Source organism: Carcharhinus amblyrhynchos, chromosome 4 (genome assembly GCF_965287045.1).
Source record: "Carcharhinus amblyrhynchos chromosome 4, sCarAmb.v2.hapA, whole genome shotgun sequence".
NCBI lineage: Eukaryota > Metazoa > Chordata > Chondrichthyes > Carcharhiniformes > Carcharhinidae > Carcharhinus > Carcharhinus amblyrhynchos.
Genome location: NC_137327.1, coordinates 126,326,702 through 126,350,007, shown reverse-complemented (window position 1 = coordinate 126,350,007; position 23,306 = coordinate 126,326,702). Strand labels below are relative to the sequence as shown.

The following is a 23,306-nucleotide window of genomic DNA, read 5'->3' as shown; positions in this document are numbered from 1 at the left end:
TTATTGAAGGTGTGCACTCATTGACAGTCAAACCCAAGATTGTCCCTACAGGGCCCCACACTGGACACAGCTAATAGCCCAGGGGTCACCTGACCCTTATTCTGACCCTTACCACAAGACCCAACGTACACTATAGCTACAAATACCCTTTTGCCTCCTTCAATTTTACCTGCAGGCATGATACTTACAAAAGGAAAGTACAAAAAGAGATGCAGCTCTTGAAATGACAAAAAATGCATTGGCCTATCTCTTCACAATTGTAACACTGGCCACATAGGTACAATGTCCAGAGACAATCTTTGAGTGCATGTGTGTTTGTGTGTGTGCATGTGTGTGTCTGTGTGTTTGTGTGTGAGCACACGTGTGTGCATGAGTATGCATGTGTGTACATGTGTGTGTGCGCATGTGTGTGCTTGCATGTATGTAGGTGTATGTATGTGTACATGTGACTGTGTGTGGCTGTATGAGTGTGTGCATCTGTATGACTGTGTGTTCTATGTGCGCGTGCGTATGTGTAACTGTGTGTATGTGTGATAGTGTATGTGGCTGTAAGTGTGTGAGTCTGCATGACTGTTGTGTATGTATGTGTGACAGTATGTTTATGTGCATGTGTGTGCATGTGTGTGACTGTGTGTGTGCATGTGTGCGTGTGATAGTGTGTGTGTGTCTTTCGTTCGTCATGTCTTTTGTGCACGTTACACATGACCATTGTTCGGACTAGCGCAAGCTTTGCACAGGATTAGCCATGTATTCACTTTCACACCACCACTGCCCTGGACCTAAGCCTCTGAATCCATAACCATTTCACAGATTTATAATACATTTTAATAGTATGGTACAAAAGCTATAGTAGTAAATTCTCTGTGATGAATGTACTGGAACAGACCACAATAATACATTTTTTGGTGCCAACCTATCCCCAGTCATAACTGTGCTTTGCCTGAAATCATTTTTCTCTTCGATTTAATCAAAGACTTCCCCTGAGAGCATTACTCAACCCATTCCCTTTCTGTCAGAGCCCGTAAAAAATCAGGATTCCGCTCTAATCCGAGTATCCTATGAAACATCCATATTTTATCTTGTGTTTATCTCATCAAAACTATCACTGTAATTTTCTGAATCTTTGACTGGGTCACCCATGAGTTACAAGTTGTCATTTCCCATTTTTTTAAGGAGAATTATCTGAAACCTCATTAACTTGAAGGTTTATCAATGTGTTATAAATGTTACTAAGCGCAAAATTGCTCAGACATCCATTTTTAAAGTGATGAAGTTATGACAAGACTCCTTATCTTCTGACGAGATGTAGGCCCGAATCTCTGAGGAGTGACAATTCCCATCGGATTGCCACTCTGCTCTTAATTTCCTGCACTGTGCCAGAACTCAGTCTTCCTGGATTCTCCAAAAATGATAGATAGATGGGATGCTAGAAACCCTACAGTGCAGGAGACCATTCAGCCCATCGAGCCTGCACTGACAACAATCCCACCCAGGGTCTATCCCCATAACCCTACGTATTTACCCTGTTAATCCACCTGACACTAAGGGGCAATTTAGCATGGCCAATCAACCTAACCCGCACATCTTTTGGACTTGGGTGGAAATCAGAGCACCCAGAGGAAACTCACGCAGACATTGGGAGAATGTGCAAACTTCACACAGATAGTGATCCAAGGCCGGAATTGAACCCAGGTCCCTGGCTTTGTGAGGCAGCAGTGCTAACAACTGTGCCATCGTACCTGAAATCATTGTGGTGGATCATCAAGCGGAGACAAACCATGCCCCCTTTTTACTGCCCAAGCTCTAATGAGATGGTAAGTGTCCACTAACATACCACAAAGCTCTGGGGGCAATTAAACAGCTTTTCAGTTTGTTAGTGAATCGGTGGGTGGGTAAGGGGTTAGCATGGGTGAGGTAAAGGGGTAAGGTGGTAGGGTGACAGGCAAATGAGGCAATTGGCAGATGGATGGGATGGTGTTCGGGTAGAATGGTAAGGTAGCAGGTGGCTTGATGGGTAGGATGGCAGATGGAAAGGATGGTGAGGTCGGCACAGGATCGGCAGTGTGAGGTGATCGGGGAGGAATGAGGCGGTAATGACTGGTCAGGTCAGATTGATGGGGGTGGGGATAGTTGGATGGTGGGAGATGTGTCAGAGTGAGTTGAGGAGTTGGGGGGAATTGGTGGATTGGTGGGAATCGTGTGGTAAGTGTCAATAGTATGTTAAATATATTGTTTATATGGTTAAGATACATGGGAGAAGGGCATCGTTTAATGAAGTACTTTGATCATACATAAATAGGGGACAGCAGGCCATCAAGGGGGTTGGAAAACAGATATACAATCATAGAGTCATAGAGGTTTACAGCTTGGAAACAGGCCATTTGGCCCAACTTGTCCATGCCACCCTTTTCTTTTTAAAATCCCTAAGCTAATCCCAATTGCCCACATTTGGCCCATATCCCTCTGCACCTATCGTACCCATGTAACTATCTAAATGCTTTTTAAAAGATACAGTTGTACCTGCCTCTAATACTACCTCTGGCAGCTTGTTCTGGACACTCACCACCCTCTGTATGAAAAAAATTGCCCCTCTGGACACTTTTGTATCTCTCTCCTCTCACCTTAAACCAATGCCCTCTAGTTTTAGACTCCCCTATCTTTGGGAAAAGGTATTGACTATCTAACTTGTCTATACCCCTCATTATTTTATAGACCTCAATAAGGTCACTCCTCAGTCTCCTACGCTCCAGAGAGAAAAGTTCCAATCTATTCAGCCTCTCCTTATAACTCATTCTATCAAGTCCCAGTAGTATCCGAGTAAATCTTTTCTGCGCTCTTTCTAGTTTAATAATATCCTTTCTATAATAGGGTGACCAGAATTGCACACAGTATTCCAAGTGTGGCCTTACCAATGTCTTGTACAACTTCAACAAGATGTCCCAATTCCTGTATCCAATATTCTGAGCGATGAAACCAAGCATGCCGAATGCCTTCTTCACCACTCTGTCCACTTGTGACTCCACTTTCAAGGATCTATGAACATGTATCCCTAGATCTCTTTGTTCTGTAACTCTCCTCAATACCCTACCATTAACTGAGTAAGTCCTGCCCTGGTTCAAACAACCAAAATGCATTACCTCGCATTTGTCTAAATTAAACTTCATCTGCCATTCATCAGCCCACTGGCCCAATTGATCAAGATCCCACTGCAATTGGAGATAATCTTTCTTCACTGTTCGCTATGCCACCAATCTTGATGTCGTCTGCAAACTTACTAACCATGCCCCTTATAGTCTCATCCAAATCTTTAATATAAACAACAAATAACAGTGAATCCTGCACTGATCCCTGAGGCACACCACTGGTCACGGGTTTCCAGTTTGAAAAACAAGTCTCTACAATCACCCTCTGGCTTCAGTCAAGAAGCCAATTTTATATCCATTTGGGCACCTCACCCTGGATATCAGTCTGAATGATATCAACAAACTCTCTCAGTGAAGAAGATCTCTGTGTTTTGGTTTTGACCTCACCAACCAGTATGGATTCTATTAACAAAGAGGTTGGATCAGGTGGAGCCAGTGAAAATGTGGGCAGTCGGGTTGGGGAGGAGTCAGGGGATTGGAGAGGAGTCTGGCAACCTGGTTGGGTCAGATCAGGGGAAAAACAGGAGGGAAGGGTGGTGAGGGTCATCAAGGGGTCAGGGTTAAGGCAGGAACCGAACGTTTTTATTTTACAGTTATCTGAGAGCTAGACAATGATTTTTCTATCCAACATTTCCTGAGTCATCTTTGAGGTGAGTCATTCAGTCTTGTCAACGTATCCAGTTCTCAGTCAGTGTTGAAGACTTTTCCAAAGTGTTCTGAGCAACAGTGGAATTTTCCAGAAGTATAAACTTCCAGCGCAATTCACATGGAGTCGGCGCTTCAGGACTTACAAGGGGTCCCGATACATATCATAGGGATTGTGGACAGGTACGTCAGTGTCTGACAATTCCAAAACTGGAAGATCCAGACCATTAAATCAAGTCTATGTCTCAACTCCCAGGTGAAGAAAAGGAACGGAATTCTGGCCAATACTTATCCCTCGATTAACATTGTTGAAATACTACGAATGCTGGAATCTTTTGACAAAGGGTCATCTGGATCCGAAATGTCAGCTCTTTTCTCTCCTTACAGATGCTGTCAGACCTACTGAGATTTTCCAGCGTTTGCTCTTTTGGTTATTGTCAAAATGTTATTTGGGTTTTCCTCACATTGGAGATTGAGGGATCTTGCTGATACAATGTAACCGACTGTTTGATATATATATTACAACTGTGAGTGCTTCATTGGTTGTGAAATGCTTTACGTTGTCCAGAGATTGTGTAAGGCATCAAAGAAATGTCTTTCTTTCCACTTTATCTCAAGGTACTAACTGAAATGTCACTTGATTTGATTTAAAGAAGTTTTTTAAAAGTTTACTTATTTGTCACAAGCAGTTTTACACTAACAGTGCAATGAAGTTACGGTGAAAATCTCCTCATCGCCACACCCCAGCATCTGTTCGGGTACACTGAGGGAGAATTTAGCACGGCCAATGCAGCTAACCAGCACATCTTTGGACGGTGGGAGGAGACCGGAGCATTCGGAAGAAACCCATTCTGACACAGGGAAAATGTGCAAACTCCACACTGATAGTGACCCAAAGCAGGAATCAAATCCAGGTCCCTGGCGCTGTGAAGCAGCAGTGCTAACCACTGTGCCACCATGATTTGATTAATTATTGTCATCTGTTTTGGGATACAGAAAAAAGTAATGTTTCTTGCATGTTATGCAGATAAAGCATACCATTTATAGAATACATAGAGGAGAAGGATAGGACATGGAATTTATCTTTACTCCCCCATCAATTTGCTTATACAATTCTAAAGTCTTGATTGTTTTGTGCCTTTGGTGTTTACATACATCTAATTTTATTGCATTTGTGTTATGTTTTCTGATGTGGTATTCCCAATGAAGTTTGAAAAGGAATTGCCGCTGGTTTGTGTTTTTACACTCCTTTTGTAATAAGCTCAGCTGTAATGATTTGAGTTACATCGACAGTGTTCTCAAGTCTATCTTCCTTAGGAACGAAGGGCTTAATCATTTTCACTTGGATGGCAAGAGAGGAGAAGGAGGAATGCTAACAGTGGTTAGCACAGCTCTTCACAGCGCCAAGGACCTGGGCTCGATTCCTGGTTTGGGTCACTTCTGTGTGGAGTTTGCACATTCTCCCCGTGTCTGTGTGGGTTTCCTCTGGGTACTCCGGTTTCCTCCCACATTCTGAAAGACATCTGGTTAGGTGCATTGGACTGAATGGGTGCCAGACTGTGGCAACTAGGGGAATTTCACAGTAACTTCATTGCAGTGTTAATGTAGTGTTATTGCAACTAATAAATAAATTTTATTTTGAGTTTTCCAGGAGGACCCACATATGGTGAAATCAGAAGCAGCATTCCTAACATCCATGCCCAAAGGGTAAGGATTCCAGTTGGCAATGCAAGCTTGGAAATACTAGCCAGCATTTTCCATCCTTCCAGAATCAATGCTTGATTCAGGAAGCTCGACACTGGAACAAGCTGAAGTTGTCTCATCTTTCATAAATTATTGTGCCATCACTGTCTGCTCCTGAAGTATTTTCTAAAATTCATACTTGGGGTGAGGGTGTGGATGCTGGCAAGGTGGACGTTTAATGCCCATCACCCTAAGAAGGTAACGTTGAGCCACCTTCTTGATCCACAGTTGACACAACTGAGTGGCTTTCTAAGTTACTCCAGTAGACATTAACAAGTCAATTGCATTGGTGTGGGATAGGAGTCACACATAGGCCTAGGATAGGCAGGAATGGCAGGTTTCCTTCCCTAAGTGACATTAGTGAACCAGTTGTTGGTAATATGCCTTTAAGGGATATACAAAGAACATTGAACAAAGGAAAGTAAAGCAGAGGAACAGGCTCTTCAGCCCAACAAGCCTGTGCCGATCATGATGTCCTAAAAGAAACTTTCTGCTCATGCTCGGTCCGTATCCCTCTATTTCCTCCCTACACAAGTACCCAATCCAAATGCCTCTTAAATGTTGCTAATGTGCCTGCTTACACCACCTCCTCTGGCAACATGTTCCAGGCACCCATCACTCTCTGCGTGAAAAACTTCCCCTGCACATCTCCCTTAAACTTCCTCCCTCTCATCTTGAACCTGTGCCCCCTTGCAATTGACACTTCCACTCTAGGAAAAAACCTCTGAATATTCACCCTGTCTATGCCTTTCATAATTTTGTAGACCTCTATCAGGCCTCCCCTCAACCTCCATCTTTCCAGTGAAAACAATCCTCATTTATTCCATCCCTCCTCATAGCCAACACCCTTGAGACCAGGCAACACCCTGGTGAACTTTCTTTGCACTCTCTCCAAAGGATCCACATCCTATTGGCAATGTGGTGACCAGAATTGCACGCGATACTCCAAGTGCAGCCTAACCAAGGTTATATATAGCTGCAACATGACTTCCCAACTCCTGTACTCAATGCCCCGGACGATGAAGGCAAGAATGTCATGTACCTTCTTAATCAACTTGGCCATCTGTGTTGCCACTTTTAATGAACTGTGGACCTGCACATCCAGAACCCTCTTTATGCTAATGTTGCTAAGGATTCTGCCATTTACCTGTCTAATTTACACCTAAATATCAGCATGGCATCACTACAATGGAAACGTGACATGTGATTCAGTCTTGGTTATAATTTTGCTTTAAGCAGAGCACACACACACAGCTCTGATGTAGTCAAACTTTATTCCTCTGTACAACTGTTGTCATGTGCCTACACATAAATGAATCCACAATGTGTTTATCATATCCCTGATGAGTGATTGGTGCCGTGTGTCAACCCAAAGTATTAAACCATTGTGATAATGTGACAAGAGCCTCATGGCCACTTTTACTGAGACCAACATTTTTATTTTCAGTTTTCACTTTTAAAACTGAATTCAAGTTTGCAAACTGCCTTGGTGGGATTTGAACTCATCCTTTGAGCTGTTAGTGCAAGTCTCGTACTGCTGGCTACAAGCCCAAAGTAAACATATTGGATTCACTATAGATTGATGCCTTTCATTAAAAAATATTTTTTGTTTAATGTTCACAGTTGTCGACACCAGTACAGACCTCACACGGAGCTAGAAAGCAACTAATTTGTGCAGTTTAGCAACCACACTATCAGGAATGAATTCAAACTGATTCTGACAAGAAAGGACATAAACTCTGAGCCAACAGTTGATGAAATTTAACAGTTCCCAATTGGCACAGTGGCTAGCACAGCTGCCTCACAGTGCCAGGGGCATGGCTTCAATTCCAGCCTTGGGTGATTGTCTGCGTGGAGTTTGCACGTTCTCCCCGTGTCTGGTGGGTTTCCACTGGTGCTCCGGTTTCCTTCCATACTTCAAAGATGTGCCGATAGGTGGATTGATTGACCATGCTAAATTGCCTCTTAGTTTCAGGAAGATTAGTGAGATAAACATGTGGAATTATGCGGCTGGGCTTGGGAAGGGTTGTTATTGGTGTAAGCTTGATGAAGCAAATATCCTCCTTTTGCATTGCAGGGACTCTGATTCCATGGTGACTGATACTGTCCAAGCCTTGAGTGACAGAATTTCCTTGTGATTTTGCATTCCTGGGTACTTATCTCCATTGTTCACTATTCTTCATGGTTTGATGCTCAGCCTTTTTACTCGATATGTATGACCAGGACATTTAAGCGGGTAAATTATATAAAACCATCCATAAGCCTATACCCACCAATCAATTGTTGCACAGTTCAATGTCCAAAACACTGGCTGACACCAATCCCTGTCTCAGGTCATAGAATCAGAGAATCACTACAGTGCAGAAGGAGGCCATTCAGCCCATCAAATTTGTACTGACTTTCTGACAAAGTAACTCACCCAGCTCCTCTTTCCTGCCCTATCCCTGTAACCCCACACATTTGCCATGGCTAATCCAGCTAACATACACGTCTTTGGATTGTGGGAGGAAACCAGAACATCCAGGGGAAACCCATGCAGACATGGGGAGAACATGCAGACTCCACACAGTCACCCAAGGCCGGAATTGAACTTGGGTCCCTGGCGTTGTGAGGCAGCAGTACCAGTGGAACCTTCATCCATGCGTTCAATATCTCTGGACTTGACTATTCCAATCCACTCCCAACTTACCTTTCCCTTTTTACTCCTTATTAATTTGAAGTCATCCAAAAACCTATTGCCTGTGTCTTAGCTCTTGTTCACCTCTGTACTCCGTGATGTACAGTTGCTTCCTGTTAAACAATGCCTCAATTTTATAACTCTCATCCTTATCTTTAAATCCCTCCATGGTCTCATTCCTCCCTAGCTCTGTAATCTCCACCAGCCCTGCAACACACCAAGACCACTGGGCTCTTTAATTCTGGCCTCTTAAGCAGCCCCAATTTTCTTCATTTGTGACCATGCTTCCAGCTGCCAAGGCCATAATTTCCAGAATTCTCTCCCTAAACCTCTCTGCTTTTCTCCCTCTCATTCTCCTTTGAGATATTCCTTGAAACGTAGCACTTTGACCAAACATTTTGTCATATGTATTTATATACCCCAATGTGGTTCAGTGTCATACCTTGCTTAATAATTGCTATATGTCTGGGTAGTTACTACATTGAGGATGGCCCCTTTGAAAAAATGATAGTGTGGTCACACCATGACATTAATGGACATTCTGCAGACTTTGCAGGTAGTCTCGAACTTACCCTGCACAGAGAACATCTTTGGAATTAAACCTGTTGGCTGTTTCTATTCAAACCCTCACGTAGCATCTTTATGTCACTTTATGTTTTACTGCCATGCCCGCCCCAGAACCAGGGTGGGCGTGGCTCGCGGAACAGGATTCTCTGTTGGTCTCGGGTGGGATTTTGTGAGCCTCGCCCAAGTGAGATCTGTTTTCTGACCTGCAGCATCAATACATTATAGTAAGAATGCTCCAGAATGGTGGCACAGTGGTGAGCATTGCTGCCTCCAACACCAGAGTTCAACTCCAGCCTTGGGTGACCGTATGGAATCTCTACATTCTCCCATCTGTGTGGGTTTCCTCTGGGTGCTTGAGTTTCCTCCCAAAGTCCAAAGATGTGCAGGTTAGGTGGATTAGCCATGCTAAGCTGCCCTTTACTGTCCCAAGATGTGTAGGTTAAGTAGGTTTGCCATACTAAACTGCCCTTTATTGACCCAAGATGTATGGTTAGGTGGATTCGCCATATGAAACTACCCTTTACTGTCCCAAGATGTATAGGTTTGGTGGATTGGTCATAGTAACTGCGCTGGATTATGGGGATTGGGTGGGGGGTTGGGCCTGAGTAAGATGCCCTTTTGGAGAGTTGGTACAGATTTGATGGGCCAAATGGCCTCCTTCTGTACTGTAGAGACTCAGTGGTTCTTGTGAAGAAACTTGCAACGTTTTATTATGTTAACTGTACTTCATAAGTACAAAATGTTGTTAAGTGATCCTCTGTTGGCCCAGCTCTGTGTAGGTGTGATCTGTGGTAGATCTTACTTTATCTATTTTAGCCTGGTGGCTGGCATAGTAACAGCCTTAATGACCTGAAATGGACCATTCAATACAAAACCCTAAGGAGTGACCTCCATGTGTTGCCCTAGCATTAATGCAAAACTTTAGGATTCTAGTTAATTTGTGTGGAACATCTCATAATTACTCCAAGTCCTCCTTTTCAAAGCATCTTTTCAAGATGTTTCCAAGCATCTTTTCTCTTGACTGTTTGAATTCCAGCTCGAATTTTTTTTTTAGCTAAATTGCTCCAATTCGTTTTTCCTGTTGTTAATTATGCATCTTTGGGTTTAATCACATGACCTTTTTTTTAGAAGCTTTTAACCTGCTCAGATGATTGCAAACTAGAAATAAAACAACAAGAGGATGTGGTATCAGCAGGAAGTTTTATTCCCTTGCCAGTACTTTCATATTTTTAATCATAGAACCCCCACAGTACAGAAAGAGGTCATTCAGCCTATCAAGTTTGTACCGACCACAATCCCTCCAAGTCCTATTCCTCTAACCCTCATTTACCTTGCTAGTCCCCCTGACGCTACGGTTAATTCAGTATGGCCAATCAACCTAACCCGCACATCTTTGGACTGTGGGAGGAAACTGGAGCACCTGAAGGAAACCCACGCAGACACGATGAGAATGTGTCAACTCCACACAGACCCGAGGCTGGAATTGAACCCTGGTCCCTGGCAATGTGAGGCAACAGTGCTAACCATTGTGCCACTGTGCAGACCATTTCATTCGATCGTGCATCGATGCTCTAGAGAGATGCTGCTACTGGCAAACAAAGTGAAAAGGAAATAGGTGTCCCCGTGCCAGAAATAGTGGCAAAATCCTTTACAAGATAAGAGTAGGCAGATAAGCAAGTTGAATCATGTGAAAAGCAAAATACTACTGAAACCAAGCAGGAAGTGCTCAGCGTCTGTGGAGAGAGAAATGAAATTAACATTTTGGACAGGGTTTTACGGCCTCACTCAAGCAAGACCGAAATCCCCACCCGAGGTCAATGGACATTTCCATTGCCTGCCCCTCGCCCTCTCCGATTCCATGGGAGGCGGGCTGGTAAAATTTCAGCGTTTGAGTCCAGTCTGACTCCTCAGAAACCAAAGAAGAGTCACCTTGGATTTGGACTTTCAACTATTGCATTGTCGCCAATATTTCCCAACCGAAAGAGCGAGCTTCAAATATCTTGACTCTCATTTCTAATTTCCCTAGTCTGAGTTGATGTTTGTTCTATGGTTCTGAACCTCCAGAAAACCAGTGTCAACAAATGCACAAGCAACAGCAGACAAGAGGTGGAAGCTTCAGCCAAAGAGCTAACTAGACAGTTAACATTGCATTGATGGGGCCCTTTTGCTCAGTTTGTTGGACTGCTGGTTTAGAAACACAAATAGAAGCAGGAGAAGGCCATTCAGCCCTTCAAGCCTGCCTCGCAACTCTTGTTGATCATGGCTGATCATTAAATTCAATATCCTGATCCCCCATTTTCCTTGATCCCTTTAGCCCCGAGAGCATATATCTAATTTCTTCTTGAAATCTCTCAACGTTTCGGTCTCAACTACTCTCTGTGGTAATGAATTCCACAGATTCACCATCCTCTGGCTGAAGAAATTTCTCCTCACCTCAGTTCTAAAAGGTTTCCCCCTTATCTTCAAACTATGACACCCTAGGTCTGGACTCCCCCATCTGTAATGGTCAGCGTGGAATTGATGTGCTGGACCCTGAGGCTCCAGGGGAGCACTACCAGCCCCTCAACAAAGTGAGGCATCCTCCCCCCCACCACTCCAATAATGCGTCACCCGCACTCTCTCTCAGAGAAGCTGTAGGTGTGAGCAGACCTCTTTGAAGTTCCCTGACAAACAGAAGAAGTCAATTTCACTGGAGGGACAGGGTGGTTTTCTTCTTCACAGTTGTGCACTCAACCCCAATATATTGACATTGATTTTATTTGAGGTCTCTGAGCCTTCTTAGCAAGCTGAAATTTTTGAAACCCTCTCAGTTCCATCGGAAATCTTTGATCTGTCAATTTCATTGTAGAGTGCTTTGAAATGGGCTTTCATCGACAGCTTAATGAATTCACATTCACCCTCCAGTCAGCTGTGTTCACTGACTTTTCCTTTTATGCTTGAATGCACCTCAAGTTTATTTATTAGTCACAAGTGAGGCTTCCATAACATTGCAATGAAGTTATTATGAAATTCCCCTCGTCACCACGTTCTGGCGCCTGTTCAGGTCAATGCACCTAACCAGCATGTCTTTAAGAATGTGGGAAGAAACTGGAGCACCCGGAGGAAACCCATGCGGACATGGGGAGAATGTGCAAATTCCACACAGACAGTGACCCAAGCCGGGAATTGAACCTGGGTCCCTGGCGCTATGAGGCAGCAGTGCTAACCACTGTGCCACCGTGCTGTTCCTAACTTTTTCAGAGGCTAACACAGCACAGAATGAGGCATTCAGTTCATTATCGTCTGTGCTTTGACTTTCTTTTTCCCCAAAGCCCTGCAATCTTCTTCCTTTTCACGTATATACATATATATATCCAATTCCCTTTTGAAAATTGTGACTGAATCTCCAATCACAATTATAAGAGCTCACTGATGCCAACAGTGAAACAATACCACTCGCTTTCAGTGCACAATGGCTTCTAAAGTTCTTTCCCGGACAGCGCGGACAAGGAGTCACTTACTCTGTAATCGTATGTGGAATCTGCATTCTCATCACATGCTATGACTTCGGGTGCCATCCAGTACGGTGTCCCAATGAAAGTGTTCCGTTTTTCCATGGTCCTGTCCAGCTGAGCACTGACGCCAAAATCAACTGCAAGGGGATAGTAACCATACAATCATTACCATTTTGAAATGTCACATCACAAGATAGACACGCACAAGAGTGGGAGTCTGGCAGGTTTGAACTCTCCAACCATCAGCATTTTAACCCTATCGTTTAATACTGTTTGAAGGATAGCTCCAGTCAAGAGGATTCAAAAATGGTTGTACCGTTATTTTAAAAGCAAAGGATCAATGAATCAAAGAATACCACAGTGCAGGAGAAGCCATTCAGCCCATCGAGTCTACAAAGACATGAAAGGTCCTGACCTGGCCATCTAATGTCACTTGCCATCACTTGTCCCATTGTCTTGAATGTTATGATGTGCCAAGTACTCATCAAAGTACTTTTTAAAGGATGTGAGGCAACCCGTCTCCACCACTCTCCCTGGCAGCGCATCCCAGACGGTCACCACCCTCTCGGTAAAAAAGTTTTTCCTCACATCCCCCCTAAATCGCCCACCCCTCACTTTCAATTTGCCTCCCATGTAACTGACCCTTCAACTAAGGAGAGCAACTGCGTCCTATCCATGTAAAAAAAAAGGGACGTGGGCATCGCTGGCTGGCCAGCATTTATTGCCCATCCCTAACTGTGGAGGACAGTTGAGAGCCAACCACATTGCCATGGTCACACGTAGCTCAGAATCTCAGCATTAAATGACATTAGTTGGGATTTTCCCAACCATCGACATAAGATGGCTTCATAGCCATCTTAAATCCCAACACTTTTACTGAATTCAAACTCCATCATCTGTCATGCTGGGATTTGAACCCAGGTCCCTAGAACTTTAGCTGAGTTTCTGGATTAGTACTCCAGTGATAATACCACTAGGCCATCGCACCTTTATGGCACCTCTAATTTTGCAAAGCAGGGAACTTAAGCTTGTGCAACTAAGGAACACTGCAGCCAGGAGCAAAACTTAGATCAAATGACACCTTGCAGCTCGTTTTGCCATTCAGTAAAATCATGGTTGAAGAGAAGAGCATTGCGGGGGGTGGGAGGGGTTGGGAACAGTGTGGGGTATTGGGACTAACTGGATTGTTCTTTGAAAAAGTCGATGCATAATAGATGGATCGTATGGTCTTTTATAGTGCCCCATTGAATGGTTCTCGAGGGGGGTTTGAAGCGCAGTGGCTAACATTCCTATCTTTGAGCCAGAAGTTTGAGTCTCAGTCTAGGATTTGATGGCCAAGGAAGGTGTGTCCATTACACGGCCAAACAAGTTGATTATCAGTCTAAAAACCCTTCAATGATGCCTATTGCAGGTGGTACGAGCGGGAGAATTTGATGTGGAGTGGCACCCCTCACACTGTAGCCTTTGGTTTTAGGTTGGTGACCTGCTCACAGGAGAATAAGCTACAAAAACCGAGATGCGCATGTGCTTTGTCTGCATCATGTAATCTCAAAGCCACTAAAGCTCCTAATGTTTCGGAGGAATGCTTACCAAGCTTTACTTCTGCATTCTCAGTCAATAACACGTTCTGTCCTTTGATATCACGATGGATAACATGATGGGAGTGAAGATGGACCAATCCCTGCAAGGACAAGTCAACATAAAAAGACAATTTAAGTTACATGGTACAACATTGTTTACATATGATTCACCCAACAAGTTGGCCACTTGAATGGAAAGTATAGGAAGAATTTAGAACATAGAACATAGAACACTACAGCACAAACAGGCCCTTCGGCCCACGAGTTGCGCCGATCACATCAACACCTACCAACCTACAGACCTATCTATAACCCTCAATCTCATTAAACCCCATATACTCATCCAGAAGTCTTTTAAAAGACCCCAGTGAGTTCGCCTCCACCACCACTGACGGCAGCCGATTCCATTCACTCACCACCCTCTGAGTGAAAAACTTACCCCTAACATCACTTCTGAACTTCCCTCCTTGCACCTTAAATCTGTGTCCTCTCGTAGCAACCATTTCAACCCGGGGAAATAGCCTCTGAGAGTCCACCCTATCTATTCCTCTCAACATTTTGTAAACTTCTATCAGGTCGCCTCTCAACCTTCGTCTCTCCAGGGAAAAGAGTCCCAGCTCCCTCAACCTAACTTCATAAGGCATGCCTCCCAGTCCAGGCAACATCCTTGTAAATCTCCTCTGTACCCTCTCAATAGCTTCTACATCTTTCCTATAGTGAGGCGACCAGAATTTACATGGCCTCAGAATGTCCTGGTTGCTTTATTTTATTATTACCGCTCATATGTGTGTAAATGCAGGAAGAAAGCTTCCGCAACCGAGAAATGAAATTAATAATCCGTTAATTTGCTTTTTCCAGTCAAGATTGAGGGAGAAATGTTGGCCTAGACACTGAATGTGCTTTCATAGAATCTACAGTGCAGGAGGAAGCCATTCAACCCATTGAGTCTACACTGACCACAATCCCACCAGACCCTGTCCCCATAACACAATGCATTTACCTTAGCTAATCCCTCCACACTAAAGGACAATTTAGCATTGCCAATCCACTTAACCCACACATCTTTCTGCTCTTCTGTAATCTTTTACCTCTGCCTGAATTAACAAATGGGGCATTTGTGCCTCTTTTACAAGAGGGTGCTTCCAACAATATCGCACTTCTTCAGTGGAGTGTCACCCCGAGTCTTTAGCTCCACTGTCTGACTCAAGGGTCAGAGTTCTGTCACCTAAACAAAGCCGAGGGATATGTCCAAAGATATGTTAAAAAATAGTGACTCCATGAACTAGAAAATTTGCGTCAGAAACTATAGAATGGAGCTTCACGGTGGCACAGTGGTTAGCACTGCTGCCTCACAACTCCAGGGACTTGGGTTCAATCCCTGGCATGGGTCACTGTTTGTGTGGAGTTTGTACGTTTTCCTCGTGTCTGCGTGGGTTTCTTCCGGGTGCTCTGGTTTCCTCCCACTCTCCAAAGATGTGCGGGTTAGGTGCATGGCCACGCTAAATTCACCCTTTGTATCCTGCAATGTGTAGGTTAGAGGGATTAGCGAGGTAAATATGTTGGATTACAGGGATAGAGCCGAGGTGGGATTGTTGTCAGCGCAGACATGATGGGCTGAATGGCCTCCTTCTGCACAGTAAGGATTCTATGAATATCATGGGTGACAACACATTGCATTTATACAGCACCTTTATGATAGCAAAATATTCACAAGTTACTTAACATGAAATTTGACACTGAGCACAGGGGACCATATTGGGCCAATGGTTAAAAGCTTGATCAAAAAGCTGGGTTCTAAGTTATATCTTTAAAAAGAAAGCGAGATAGAGTAGTTTTGGTACAGAATTCTGGAACTCTGGGCTAAGGTTGCTGAAGGCAGAGCTGCCAATTGTGAAGCTCATAGTATCAGGAGTGTGCAACAGGTTAGAAGTGGAGGAACATGGAGATCTTGGAGGATTGTGGTGCTGGAGAAGAATATAGAGACAGAGAGGGACAAGCAGAGATTTGAAACGAAGAAGTAATTGGGTGACAAGGTGGCACAGTGGTTAGCACTGCTGCCTCACAGCACCAGGAACCTAGATTCAATTCCGACCTCGGGTGACTGTCTGTGTCGCGTTTGTACATGTGGGTTTCCTCCAGGTGTTCTCGTTTCCTCCCACAGTCCAAAGATAGCTATGCTAAATAGCCCCTGAGTGTCAGGGGATTATCAGGGTGATTGAGGGGATGGAACCTTTTCTTCAAATTCATTCATGGGACATAGGTGTGGCTGGTTGGCCAGCTTTTATTGCCCATCCCTAGTTGTCCTTGTTCAGAGGGCAGTTGAGTGTTAACCACATTGCTGCGGGTCTGGAGCATGTGTAGGCCAGACCAGGTAAGGGACGCAGATTTCCTTCCCTAAAGGGCATTGCTGAACCAGATGGGTTTTTTCTGACAATCGACAACAGTTTCAGGGTCATCAGTAGATTCTTAATTCCAGGTGGGTGGTATTGTTGTTGGTGCAGGCTCAATGCGTCAAATGGTTTCCTTCTGCACTATGAAACAAATCTTAAAACTGAGGCACTGCTGATCCAGGATTTAATGTGGGTCAGTGAACACAGCAGTGAAGGTGAGCAGAACTGATTGCAAGTTAGATTACTGGCAGTAGAAGCAGATCAGTCGCAATGAATATTCTGTGAAAGAAATGTCCTTTAATGAGAATGGACCTTTAGGTTTGATGAAACATTCCCCGATCTTTTCCCTCCCAGCGTGTGAACATTAGGATTTGAAATAGCATCAGTGCTGTTCTGGAATGGTCCCAAAATTAATAAACTTCTGTAACAGTGGGCTTTCATTCGTCGACAAAGGCTGGAAACTGATCAAATTGAGCTCCTGTGGATTGATGTAACTTAACCAAACATTGTACACAATCCCTACAGTGCAGAAGGAGGCCACTCAGCCCATCGAGTCTCCACTAGCTCTCTGACAGAGCTTTTCCCAAAGCTCTATCCCTTTAACCCGAGGTAGTTACCCCACTAATCCCTCTAACCGGCATGTCTTCCAGACTGTGGGAGGAAATCGGAGCACCCGGAGGAAACCCACGCAGGCACAGGGTGAAAGTGCAAACCCCATACAGGTAGTGACCCAAGGTCAGATTCAAATCCGAGCCCCTGGCGCTGTGAGGCAATAGTGACTAACCACTTTGCCACCGTGCTTGCTGCAATTGATGAGGCCACACCTGGAATTTTGTGTGCAGTTTTGGTCTCCTTATGAGAGGAAAGATGATTTTGCTCCAGAGGGAGTGCAGAGAAGATTTACCGGACTGATTCCTGGGATGGCGGGATTGACGTAAGGAGAGATTGACTTGCTTAGGATTATAATCGCTGGACTTCAGAAGAAAGAGGGGCAATCTCGTAGACACCTAAAAAATTCTAACAGGACCAGACAGGGTAGATGCAGGAAGGATGCTCTTGACGGTGAGGGTGTCCAGAACCAGGGGTCACAGTCTGGGGATACAGGGTCAACCATTTAGGACAGAGATGAGGAGAAATTTCTTCACCCAGACAGCAGTCAGCCTGTGGAATTCACTACCACAGAAAGCAGTTAAAGCCAAAACATTGAATATTTTCGACAAGCAGTTAGATACAACACTTGAGGTGAAGGGGATCAAAGGAAATGGAGAGAAGGCGGGATTAGGCTATTGAGTTGGATGATCAGCCATGATCATAATGAATGGCAGAGCAAGCTCGAAGGGGTAAATAGCCTCCTTCTGCTCCTATTTTTGATGTTTCTATGATGGGGGGGGCGGGGCGGTTGAAGCGTGCAACACCATTCCTATCAGAAAATGATTAAACAGCATTGCAGCACTGGTTGCAAGATAAGGATCTGCTGGCACTCCTTAAACTTCAGACCTGCAAATCTACGTTTTGCAAGCAAGAAATGTCTAAAACACCAATCAAAACCACAGTTGTGTTCATTAACCATCCACCTCAGGTACCAGTGAAGTGGCAGCTCAACGAAATGAGTTTTCTGATTGCAATTCGAACTTACCCGAAGAACCTCTCGACAGATGTACGCTATCCAGTCTTCCTTCAAACAGTTCCCTTTGGTTTTTTTGACTAAATCAGTCACGGACCCTGCTCCACAGAACTCCATCACCAGCTACAAAGTGAGAAGAAAAGGTACAATTAAACATTACAGCCATGTGTCATTCAGAAAGAATTATGGATAATACACGGCATCTCCAGCACAGAGTCAGGCCATTCACTCCATCTGCTCTAGGTTGGTGCTTATGCTCCGCACAAACTTCCTGCTACCTTACAAGGTCACTATCAGTGCATCTTTGCATTACTTTCTCCCTTACGGGTTTATAGAATATAGAACATAGAAAAACCACAGCACAAACAGGCCCTTCGGCCGACAAGTTGCGCCGATCACATCGCTACCTACTAGACTTACCTATAACCCTCAATCCTATTAAGTCCCATGTACTCATCCAGAAGTCTCTTAAAAGACCCTATCGAATTTGCCACCACCATCACCGACGGCAGCTGATTCGACTCACTCACCACCCTCTGAGTGAAAAACTTACCCCTGACATCTCTGCTGTACCTACTCCCCAGCACCTTAAACCTGTGAGCTCTCATAAGAACATAAGAAATAGGAGCAGGAGTAGGCCATCTAGCCCTTCGAGCCTGCCCCGCCATTCAATAAGATCATGGCTGATCTGTCGTGTCTCAGTTCCACTTTCCCGCCCTCTCCCCATAACCCTTAATCCCCTCTCTTATCAAAAACCCATCAATCCGCGTCTTAAAAATATTTAGCGAGGCAGCCTCCACCACTTCAATGGGCAGAGAATTCCAGAGATTCACCACCCTTTGAGTGAAGAAGTTCCTCCTCAACTCTGTTCTAAACCGCCCCCCCTTTATCTTGAGGCTGTGCCCCCTAGTCCTACTGTCCTTTCTGAGCGGGAAGAGCCTCTCCACCTCTATCCTATCCATCCTATTCATCATCTTATACGTCTCAATGAGATCTCCCCTCATTCTTCTAAACTCTAACGAGTACAAGCCTAGTTTATTCAGCCTCTCCTCATAGCTCAACCCCCTCAACTCCGGTATCAGCCTAGTAAACCTCCTCTGCACTCCCTCCAAGGCCAAAATATCTTTGCGCAGGTGCGGCGCCCAAAACTGCACAAAGCCTCTGAGAATCCACCCGATCGATACCTCTCAACATCTTGTAAACCTCTATCAGGTCACCTCTCATCCTTCGTCTCTCCAAGGAGAAAAGACCAAGCTCCCTCAACCGATCCTCATATGGCATGCCACCCAACCCAGTCAACATCCTTGTAAACCTTATCTTATCTTAAATGCTTATCTTATCTTAAATGTTTATCTTAAATGTCTTTTTATTATTCCGCTGTTCCACATAGCAGCGAGTTCTACATAGAAACCTTTCTCCTGAATTTCCAACTGAATTTATTCATAACTCTTAGTTTTGCATTTCCTTACAAGTGGAAGCATCTCACTGTCTACCCTATTGAATCACTTCCCATTTCAAAAGAGAGCATGACATAGAAATGACAAGAAAACATACTGCTTGACTCAGTCATTCCATGTTGTTTCTTTTTTTTATTCATTCATGAAACATGGGCATCGCTGCCTGGTCAGCCTTTATTGTCCATTGCTAGTTGCCCTTGTTCAGAGAGCAGTTGAGAGTCAACCACATTGCTGTGAGTCACATGCAGGCCAGACCAGATAAAGATGGCAGATTTCCTTTCCTAAAGGACATTAGGGAACCAGATGGGTTTTTCCGTCAATAATCTCACAGTCCTCAGTGGATGTTTAATTCCAGATATTTTTATTTATTGAATTGAAATTCCACCATTTGCTGTGGCAGGATTTGAACCTGAACTCCCAGAACATCAGCAGAGCTTCTGCCTTAGTCTTTATACCACTGGGTCATCGCCTCTTCTCCCAATCTCTTCCATCTCCCTGTAGGCATAGTCCTCATCCTATCACTCTGCTTTCAACCAATTTTTAATCCAGTTTATTAGCTTTCCCCAATAATGTCAAATGCTTTCAGGAGTTCGATATACATGAATTCCCAAATTCACCTCCCAAACAACTCCAGCACGTTTATCAAATATTATTTTCCTATCTAAAATCCCTGTTCATTATATTTTCTTGATCTGGACATTTGATAATATCCACGCGAATGTGAGGCAAATCTGTGAAGAGGATTTGTTGCCTTGTTATTTCTGGACAATCTCCTGATAAAGCAGAAAGCATCTGACCTGAGAATCCTACTTTTCACAGCTGTCACAGTGTTTGCCAAGGATAGCTGTGCAGGGCCAAGCGCCACACTTGCAGCAGGGCACCCTTCTGCAAAGTGCTTAGTGTTTGGGCAATCCTGATCCTTTGACATGTCAAAATCAAAGCTCCTTCTGTAGCTCATGCCAACAATGTCACTGTGCTTCTGGTGAAGTGATTTGGTAATGGCTGTTTCCAAACAACCAGGAAAGGGCACACTCTGTTCGAACGGTCATAGCTTGAAAAAGTTTGGAAATATCAACTCTTTTCAGCACCAAGCAATGAAAAACATGGTCATTTTGTAGACCTATGGAGTGGGTCAGATTTGAGATCAGGCATGAATCTATTGCTAAATGAAAGAGATGGATGCAATCAAGCCTATTGTGTAATGCAGAACCATCAAAGAACTCAACTGGATATCATTCTGAGGAAGTAAAGTTTAAAGTTTACTTATTAGTGTCGCAAGCAGGCTTACATTAATGCTGCTATGAAGTTACTGTGAATATCTCCTCATTGCCACACTCCTGTGCCTGTTTGGGTACACTGAGAGGGAATTTAGCATGGTCAATGCAATGGACCTGCATGTCTTTCTGATTGTGGGGGGAAACCGGAGCGCCCAGAGGAAACCCATACAGACAGAGAGAGAACGTGCAGACTCCACATAGATAAGACCCAATCTGGGAATCGAACCTGGGTCGCTGGTGCCGTGAGGCACCAATGCTAAGCCCAATTGAGTTGCCCAGTGTAAGTAGTTCTACTAGTCCGGGCTAACTGAATAAAAATAAGGAGTTAATTAATCTTTGAAGTTACCTGACTGAATGGGTGGGAATGACGAGCTGAGGCAGAAAAAGTGTTGTCATCATATGGAATGGCGGAGCAGGCTCGATGGGCCAAGTGGCCCACTCCCGCTCCCACTTCTTGTCTTTGTATGTTCTTAGATGGGCTTTTATTGGTCTGGTTATGCAGCCAGCATAATTCAGGACCCGACACACTCCAGACATTCTCTCTTCCACCTTCTTCCATCAGGAAAAAGATACAAACATCTGAGGTCACGTACCAACTGACTCAAGAACAGCTTCTTCCCTGCTGCTATCGGATTTCTGAATGGATCTACCTTGCGTTAAGTTGATCCTCCTCTACACCCTAGCTATGGCTGGAACCCTACATTTTGTACTCTCTCGCTTCCTTCTCTATTAATAGTATGCTTTGTCTGTAAAGTGCGCAAGAAACAATACTTTTCACTGTATGTTAATACATGTGACAATAATAAATCAAATCAAGGACAATAGTCACTTATCAAGATTTAAGGCATTAATCTAGAACTAAATTTTTATATCTGTTTAATTCATTTTTTCTTTAGAAACCTCAATGGAGAGGGTGGCACAGTGGTTAGCACTACTGCCTCACAGTGCCAGGGACCCAGGTTCAATTCTTGGCTTGAGTCACTGTCTGTGTGGAGTTTGTATTTTCTCTCCATGTCTGCATGGGTTTCCTCCGGGTGCTCCGGTTTCCTCCCACAGTCCAAAGATGTGCAGGTTAAGTGGATTGGCCATGCTTAAATTGCCCCTCAGTGTCAGGGGGACTAGCGAGGGTAAATGGATGGGAATAAGGCCTGCGTGGGATTGTTGTTGGTGCAGATTCGATGGCCTGACTGGCCTCCTTCTGCACGATGTGGGTATGCCGGCGTTGGACTGGCGTAAACACAGTAAAAAGTCTGACAACACCAGGTTTTAGTCCAACCTATTTATTTGATAATATTCTCACTAGCTTTCGAGGGGACAGCCTCTTCGTCAGGTGAATGGAGAGTTCTGGCCTCAGACAGAGCATATAAAGCACAGACAGTTTAGAGATTACTGATTACTGATTACTGATTACTGATTTTAATCAGTAATCTCTAAACTGTCTGTGCTTTATATGCTCTGTTTGAGGCCAGAACTCTCCATTCACCTGACAAAGAGGCTGTCCCCTCGAAAGCTAGTGAGAATATTATCAAATAAATAGGTTGGACTAAAACCTGGTGTTGTCAGACTTTTTACTCCTTCTGCACTGCAGGGATTCAATGATTCAATGAGAGGCAGAATGGCTTCAGTTCGAGAAGGGGGAGTGATTAAAATGAGGTAAATAGAAACGAAATGATGTGAAGCTTTGGGGTTTAATTGTTAACAGACTGTGACTAAAAGCAAATACGGAAAACAGTAAACAAAATATTTGTTTGTCAAAAGTCAAAATATTGTAAAATATCCTGTAAAGATACTGTTACTATCTTGAGGTGGCATGGTGGCACAGAAGTTAGCATTGCTGCCTCACAGCACCAGTGAACTGAAGTCGATTTCCAGCTTGGGTCACTGTCTGTGCGGAGTTTGCACATTCTCCTCGTGCCTGCATGGGTTTCCTCCAGGTGCCCCGGTTTCCTCCCACAGTCTGAAATATGTGTTGGTTAGGTGCATTGGCCGTGCTAAATTCTCCCTCAATGCATCTGAACAGGCGCCAGAGTGTGTTGACTAGGGGATTCTCACAGTAACTTCATTTAACGTAAGCCTACCTGTGACACTAATAAACTGAAACTAACCAGGTTCTGGTGGCACTCAATGTTTATATAAAGCTTTTAATATTATGATGCAGTGGTGAATACCACATATGCCTGAAGAAGTTAGTGTAAATGGTAGAGTTACAGGATTAAATAAATGCAATGCAAGTAAATATTCTATTGGGTTGCTTGTGTTAAAAAGGTACTCAAGCATTCAACCGGTTTATTGTATCAATAGTGACATTCGCTTTGAACATTCCCAAGTTTCTGCAGCTCCTTCTGTCCTAATTTTCTCCAGGAACTGAACAGCTGTGGACATGCCGTGAATGAAAGATTCATGCAGTCTTATTAATGCACTGACATTCATGTTTACATGAAGATATTGCCCAGTTAGATTTATAAAGGGCTTCACACCACATTTGCACAAATTCCCAAGAAGCCAACGGTTTTTGTATTGAATGAGTTCGTCCAGGAAGGCCATTTAGAGATTGGTACGTTAAGGAGCTTTACTTGTTAGCCTGTCAGCGTGGCATTCATAATCAAAAGATTTCTGATCTTCGTGGCTTGCATATCAACATAAGGTTTCTAGGATCTTTCCTGACTTGAGTTTTGTAGCCTTCTTCCATTTCCGTAAAGCTTGACTGCT

General features: G+C 44.0%; 1 protein-coding gene across 1 annotated transcript in view; it reads right to left on the bottom strand.

Moving 5' to 3' along the window:
* Positions 1 to 23,306, bottom strand: part of LOC145342331 (mitogen-activated protein kinase kinase kinase kinase 4) — a 281,028-nt gene that overhangs the window by 148,463 nt on the left and 109,259 nt on the right. Inside the window, exons 5-7 of the mRNA XM_080187822.1 lie at positions 17,876 to 17,986; positions 13,860 to 13,950; positions 12,276 to 12,406 (exon numbers count right to left, since the gene is read on the bottom strand). Coding sequence (XP_080043948.1) covers positions 12,276 to 12,406; positions 13,860 to 13,950; positions 17,876 to 17,986 — 333 coding nt within the window. The remainder of the gene's footprint in view (positions 1 to 12,275; positions 12,407 to 13,859; positions 13,951 to 17,875; positions 17,987 to 23,306) is intronic.